At 54.2% G+C, this 7,350-nt stretch overlaps 1 protein-coding gene across 1 annotated transcript; it reads right to left on the bottom strand.

Moving 5' to 3' along the window:
* Window positions 1-4,231: 4,231 nt before the first annotated feature.
* LOC147985691 (uncharacterized) lies at window positions 4,232-4,669 on the bottom strand. The gene has a single exon (XM_087541702.1). It carries the CDS (start codon window positions 4,667-4,669, stop codon window positions 4,232-4,234), a length of 438 nt encoding a protein of 145 aa, XP_087397828.1.
* Between the last annotated feature and the right edge of the window lie 2,681 nt (window positions 4,670-7,350).

A 7,350-nucleotide genomic window follows, 5' to 3' on the forward strand; every position in this document is an offset into this window, starting at 1 on the left:
ACGCCGGAATCAGAGTTACGGTTTGGAAATGGCAAGCGATTCAAAAATGACACCGGTCTGCGATTTACAGCAAGTAGTCATCTAAATGCAATGAGATGAACATGCTACAACACCCAAACAGGACAACAAAATACATGGCAGGGATGCATACAAGATGCTTAACAAAATTCTAGCACTGAGCTACGGACAATTCATCCATTAACAGGTTCAAACAAGCATGGCAAAAATGCATATGGCAAACAGATCTCAGACTTAGTGAAATTAACACTTGTCTGGAATTTCAGATCAGGTAGCACACTTCGGAGCAACAAAACTACATGCTACAGGACATGAACATGGCAAAGTAAAGCATGGCATGGAGCTATTCAAAGAGCTTAACAAAAGTCCCTTAGTGACCTTGAGCCAAAAAGGACCAGAAAATACAATTGCAAGCATGTGAACGTAGCAAAAACATAATCAGTTTTCAGACTTAGTGAAAACTGGCACATGCTGAAACATAACTCAAGTAGGCATATTTACGAGCTCGATGCACTCACTACAGAGAAAGTCATGAAAAGCTAAGCATACATCTATCAAGAAGGCACAAAATGCAAGCTAGACACGTCAAGAACAATAGCATGGCATGCACGGATCAACTACAACATCATCGGCAAAATTGCAAACAAGTTGACAATCTGCCCAGATACACAAAGTAGCAAAAGTAGAGCTCGATTGACTCAAGCTAGGGTGCTCCATAATTGCAAAAAAAGACATGGATGGATAGCGCACTACAAGATTAACAAAACATCCTTACTGATCATCCTCAAAAGAGGCACGGATCACTAGGAAACAACATGAACATATGGCCATATGAGATAAACAACTCAAGGACTTAGTGGAATTGCTAAGTCCCTGAAAACAGAATTACCAAGTGCACCACTTTGCAAGCTTGTGCTAGTCACCACACACATCACAAAAATACATGGGTTGCACCTATGGAAATATGGCAAAACCCTTAACAGAACATATCATGCACACAATAATCATGGCAAAAATGACAAAAAGCTAAAAGGAGTAGCAGATCTGACAATTAACTCAAGTAGCCTCCTTCTAACAGCATTTCGGGCATCAAGATGAACTCAAATGAAAATGATGCAATGGGATGAAATGATGTACTTTCTGAGATGAACATTTTGATATGCTATATGCCAAAAACGGAGCTACAGATGAGGAGATACAATGCTATGAACAAGAGCACATGGATCTGCGATTCTGAGGACAGAAGAAAAACCACCTAGGGTTTACTGTTCATCCGCGGCGGATCCAGATCGGTGCACGAATCGAGGTTGGCCGGGGCACGCACTCCGGTGAGGCGACGGCGGCCGGGGTCGACGGGGGAGGACGGCGGAGGGCGGCGAGGTCCGGCGGCGGGGTGGCCGGATCCGTCGCTGGGCGGCGGCGGTTGGTGGCGGTGGCACGGAAGCGGCGAGGAGGTCCGGTCGAGGTGGCGGTGGCCGGCGATGGGGCGCGGTGTCGCCGGCCGGCGAAGGGCGGCGCGCGGCGTCACGGGCGAGGAGGAGGCGAAGGCGCCCGACGGCGGAGTGAGTGGGCCGCGGGGGCCGAGATTGGGCCCGGTGGGCTTCGGCGATGTGGGGCGCGCCGGCGCCACGTGGCAGAGCGCGGTAGGTCGGGCGGCGGCGGGCGGACGCTGTCCGGTCCGCTCCGGACACGTCCGGCGGCGACAGAGGTTGGATCTAGGGTTTTCGGAGGGGGAAGGAGAAGGAGATATTCGGGGAACCTTTAAATATGCATAGAGGGAGCTAGGGGAGTCCAAATGAGGTGCGGGTTTCGGCCACGCGATCGTGATCGAACGATCTAGATGATGGAGAAGGCTTAGGTGGGTTTTGGGCCAAATTGGAGGGGTTTGGGCTGCAACCCACACGAGGCCTTTTCGGTCCGTCGGTTAACCGTTGGAGTATCAAACGAAGTCCAAATGATACGAAACTTGACAGGCGGTCTACCGGTAGTTAGCCAAGGCCGCTTGGCAAGTCTCGGTCCAATCCAGAAATGTTTAATCCCCACACACGAAAGAAAGTTAGAAACGACCACCGGAGGAGAACGAAGCGCCGGAATGCAAAACCGACAATGGGGAAAATGCTCGAATGCATGAGACGAACACGTATGCAAATGCAATGCACATGAAGACATGATATGAGATGCATGACAACGATAACAACACACGGAGACAAAGACCCGAACCCGAGAAAATAAAATAACTTAACGCCGAAACGGCAAGAGTTGGAGTACAAATTGGGAAAGTTACATCCGGGGTGTTACAACACTCCATGAAGTTCACAAGCCACACCTTCATGCAGTACATCCAAGACCTCGACAGCAAGGTCTGTTTTGCTTCCATGGCACATCCACAGAGCAACGACCAAGCGGAGAGGGCAAATGCTGAAGTGTTGTGAGGCCTGAGAACGAAGACCTTTGACAAGCTGCACAAGAGTGGAAGCCACTGGATTGATGAGTTGCCGGCGGTTCTTTGGTCGATCAGGACGACGCCAAATCAAGCCACCGGCTAGACACCTTTTGCCCTGGTATACGGGGCAGAAGCAGTTCTCCCCACGGAACTCATATACGGGTCACCTCGAGTGCTTGTTATGATGAGCTTGAGCAAGAGCCGTTGCGCCAAGATGACGCGACGCTCCTTGAGGAAGATCGTCTTCGGGCGGCTGTGAGAGCGGCACGCTACGAGCAAGCCTTGCGCCGCTATCATAGCCGCAAGGTTCATGCCCGAAGCCTTGAGGAAGGCAACCTTGTTCTTCGGCGCGTTCAGTTGGCCAAGAATTCCAACAAGTTGACGCCGAAGTGGGAAGGCCCTTATCGGGTAATGCGAGTCACTAGGCCTGGCGCAGTCTGCCTGGAGACCGAAGATGCCGTCCCAGTGAGCAACTCCTGGAACATCGAGCATCTTCGCAAGTTTTACCCATAATGCGCGGCTTGCCGGGCCTCCCGGCAAGCCACATTTTGTACAAGCTTTGCCGACAAGGCATGTGACCCTTTGTGCAAAGCCAGGCGCAGACCCTAAGCATAAATAAATGAAGCATTGGCGCCCTAAGTTATAGCATGCATGCTAGGTCGAGTCTCTTCCTTGGTTAGGGTTGCTAGTGCTTAGTGGCGACTAACCCCTAGCCTAGAGGTCGAGTGCGCGTCTGTCTGTTCCTTTTCTGTCCTCCTTTGGTTCGCAGGGCACATGAGCACTTCTGTTGAGCTACTCGGAAAGAAGGAAACGGACCAGCGCCCCAACCCTAGCAAGCCAGAGTTGCCGGGGGCTGCAAGCACAAGGATCCAACCGCGACAAGATGAGATTGCCAAGGGTTGCGGATCCAGATAAGTCTTTTATCCTCTGTCATGCATTTCGGAACCGGACTGGGGCATGTGAAACCTCGTTTTTATCTCTAGGTTGCCGTGCTCCCCTTTTTCCTATACCTAGGGATTATTTCCTGGGTGTGGATTTGGCCGTAGCCGCGGAGGCAAGGAGGTGGGACGAGGAGCCTAACGCCCACCTCATCCCTGCCTCCGCCAAGAGCGCGAGAACGGTCGAGTGGAGTGGGGGGACGGCAAGGCCTGTTGCCGGGCGAAGAACGTTTATCTCAAAACAATAACAAGGATTCGCTCCTTGTCGCGGGATTTACCCACGAACGAAAAACCCGGCAAGCATCCCTTTTTCATTAAAAACATCCCATACAGGTACAGTTCGTGCGAGATGAAAAACACGACCAAGGGGATTACATGTTTTAAATTTAACAAAGGCCCGCAGGCTTACAATCTAAAAAAGAGATAAGATGCCCGTAATCCCTTTCTTGTCCCTCTCTTCAGGAGGCAGGTCAAGGAGGCGAAAGGGCAAAAGGGGCGCCTAGGCGAGCTATGAGCAGCAGAAAGCACCAAGAGAACATCTCGGTGGCCACCCACGGGCGTGCCGGTGATGACGGTGCCGGGAAAGGAGCTGGAAGATGAGGCGGCAGGACCGGCAATACGCGATGAAGGCGTCGGTGCCCGCATACTCCGAGTTGACGGCCTTGCCGCCCGCCCTCTTCCTCTTCCCCAGCCTCCCGACGCCAGCTGCCCAAGGAGACAACCCCGCAACGTTCAAGGAGCTGGCCCTGCCCCCGACCAGCTTCTGCCGGATGAGCGGCCAGGTGCATATGCTGCTGCTGCCGCACCCGCCCAGGCGCGGGGCGTCCGACGCCTAGTCGGACTCGTCCCCACTGTCCGCCCCACTGTCCTCCTCATCCCTCTCGCTCGAGGACGGGCTTCCATCGTTAGAATCTCCATCAGAGGAGCTCTCCACGCAACATTTCAGACGAGTTCCATGATCTCCGAAGACCTTGATGGAGAGTAGGCCGTCCTCCATTAACTTGAAGTAGAGGACGAGCCCCGCCGTCAGGCTGTGGATGCGGGCGAATGTCTTCCATCCACGACGGAGATACATAACTCGAGGAGCCGGGAAGTCAACGTCGACCCACGTGCCCTCGTTCCCGAAGCCCCTCATGTGCAACCTGAGGGACTGGGACGGGACACGCTCCATCACCCGAGCGAATGGAGTGGGGAGACGAAGACGACGACGCAGGGGCCGGCGGAGCCTGATGAAGAACTCGCAAGGCTGGTCCTCAACGTGGCCCTCCATCGGGAAGGGCATCATTGGTAGGGGCGAGGCCGGCGCGTCACCCCGTCCTCCTCTTCCCCGAGCGCTACGGCCTCTGCCCCAACCTCGCCCACAGCCTCGCCCCCTCCCCCTTCCCCTCGCGGTCGGTTCCGCCACCATGGGTTAAGAAGGGGGAGGGAGGCGCTGTCGAGCGGCGACTCTCGCCGCCATCGTCGAAGGACTAGGATTCCCTTTCACCATGGCGGGAGAGAGGGAGGAGCAGAAGCAGAGGGAGATAGAAGATGGAAGAATGCGGGGTGCCATTTCCCCCTTCCTCCCCTTTATAAAGGAACGGGGTTGAGGCTCGGCCGCCATGCTCGGCCAATCCAGACACCGGAGGCGCGGGGAATCAGGACCGACCCGCCGCCCAACCAGCGGCGGCCTGGTTTCTCGCCTCCACCGTTTTCCAACACAAGGACACGTGGCAGACGTGCAGAACTGAGGGGACGGGTGAGGCGACCTCTCCACCCCCCGTGATCGTGGGGAGTGGATGCCTTGAAGATCGTACCCCGACCCCGCTCAGTAAATGAGCCGCGCCTCCATGCCTCCCTCTTTTTACGGGGAAGACGCGAGCCGCCTCTTTACTGTGATGTGACGCATGCATGTGAAAACCGCCCCATGCATGCCGCCCACGTCACGCACACCCCTCCACGCCGCGCCACGCGCACGGGTCGTGGGAGGCGGAGCGCGCGAAGAATCTTACCACGGTAAAAACCGCCCACCTGCCCGCGCACCGTTTTGGGCCTGGCCCAACAACGTGTTGCGCTTATGTGTGGCCCAGGCCCCGGGGCTCCTGTCGGTGCACAAAAATAGGGGCACATCTTTGTACCCCTTTTCCTGTGCACGGGCAGTCAGAGCCATGCCCACGGCCACACCAAGCAGAACGAGGGAGGTGAGCCAAGGTAAGATCGAAGACCAAGACAATCAAAGCAACGCCAAGGCCAAGACCACAAAGAGTAGAGGGACGAAGCAAGTTCCTCTGGCAAGACCCTTGCCAGGTGGCCTCAGCGGCCCCGCCAAGACTCTTGCTGGGACAGCTCGCCCCGCACCAACAGAGCGAGCCACCCTTGAGCCCACGGCCCCCAGTGCCATCATCAGCATGGGGCCAGGGCTCGGGATGGCACCCCTGTGGTGGCATACGGATCTTTGTGAAGACATATTTAAGATCAGATTAGAAGACGACGATTCTCGGCAAGTTCCTTGCCAAGGAAGGCAACCAGACCCCCGGAAAGATCCTTGCCGGGGATGACAACACGCCACGGCGAGACCCTTGCTAGGCCACCCGGCAAGACCCTCGCCAAAGACGCCGGCAATGCCACCATCAAGCCCATGTCAACCAAGTTTCCACCACCGTTCACATGTAGCTGCCAGCCCAACCAGCTGGGCAGGCACCTGCGTGGCAACATGCAGCTCCCAGGCCAACTCGTCAAGCGCTTGCGTGGCGGCATGCAGATCTTCGTGAAGGCTCCACCACCGCGCCAACTCAGCTGCCTGCCTGCCTACATGGCACTGCACGCATCCCTGGCCGGGGCGCGTGTCGAAGCGAGGAGGAGCGGCGACGGATGGGACGGGCCTCGCCCCCGTCCCCGATAAAGCAAGAGGACACCCAAGCGATGCATTAAATGCACCTTGTCCTGTAATACGAGGGATAACCTCGTGCCACTGTAGACCTTTCCACCTCCTGTGTGCCACTATGGCAACCCCTTTTTCCTATAAAAGGAGGCCCGAGGTGACGAGGATGGGGATTCGGCTCTTTGGAACCACACGCTGACCACAGCTAGTTCGAGAGCTCAAGAACTCTCAAAAATACACCCACCAAAGCAGGACTAGGGTTTTACGCATCCTTGCGGCCCGAACCTGGGTAAATGATCCTTGTGCTGTCTACTAGCCCTGCTCTCCTCGCAACCCTACGCCCCGGCAACCGTAGTAGGGATTCTTGTGATCCCATAGGTGTCGTTCCACACCGACAGGAGTCTGGAGAGCGCACGAGGTGCCAACGAGGCAGGGGGGCGTGCCCAGGGGGGTAGGGCGCGCCCTCCACCCCCATGGAAGCCTCATGTCTTTTTTGGTCTGCTTCTTATTTTCCTATTTTCTTAAATATTCCAAAACGGAGAAAAATTGCCATTAGAACTGTTTTGGAGTCAGTTTACTTACTGTACCACGTACCTATTCCTTTTCGGAGTCTGAAATGTTCCGGAAATTATCCCTTATGTATTCCTCCGGGGTTACGGTTTCAATAACATTAGTTTCAACATTTATGGGATTACCTGAGATATAATGTTTGATTCTTTGACCGTTCACCACCCTCGGATTTGTGCCTTCGAAGTTGTTGATTTTTATGGCACCAGAACGATAGACCTCCTCGATAACGTAGGGACCTTCCCATTTAGACAGAAGTTTGCCTACAAGAAATCTTAAACGAGAGTTGAATAGGAACACATAATCACCTACATTAAACTCATAATTTTGTATCCTTTTGTCATGCCATCTTTTAACTTTTTCTTTAAACAGTTTGGCATTCTTGTAGGCCTGGGTTCTCCATTCATCAAGTGAGCTAATGTCAAATAACCTCTTCTCACCGGCATGTTTGAAATCATAATTAAGCTCTTTAATAGCCCAATATGCCTTATGTTCTAATTCAAGAGGTAAGTGACATGCTTTAC

This window comes from Triticum urartu, chromosome 2A (assembly GCF_056163025.1).
Source record: "Triticum urartu cultivar PI428250 chromosome 2A, HENAU_Tu73, whole genome shotgun sequence".
Taxonomy (NCBI): domain Eukaryota; kingdom Viridiplantae; phylum Streptophyta; class Magnoliopsida; order Poales; family Poaceae; genus Triticum; species Triticum urartu.

Excerpts from the sequence above, each read along its gene's own strand:
- LOC147985691 (XM_087541702.1), bottom strand. The coding sequence starts at position 4,669 with ATGGAGGGCCACGTTGAGGACCAGCCTTGCGAGTTCTTCATCAGGCTC.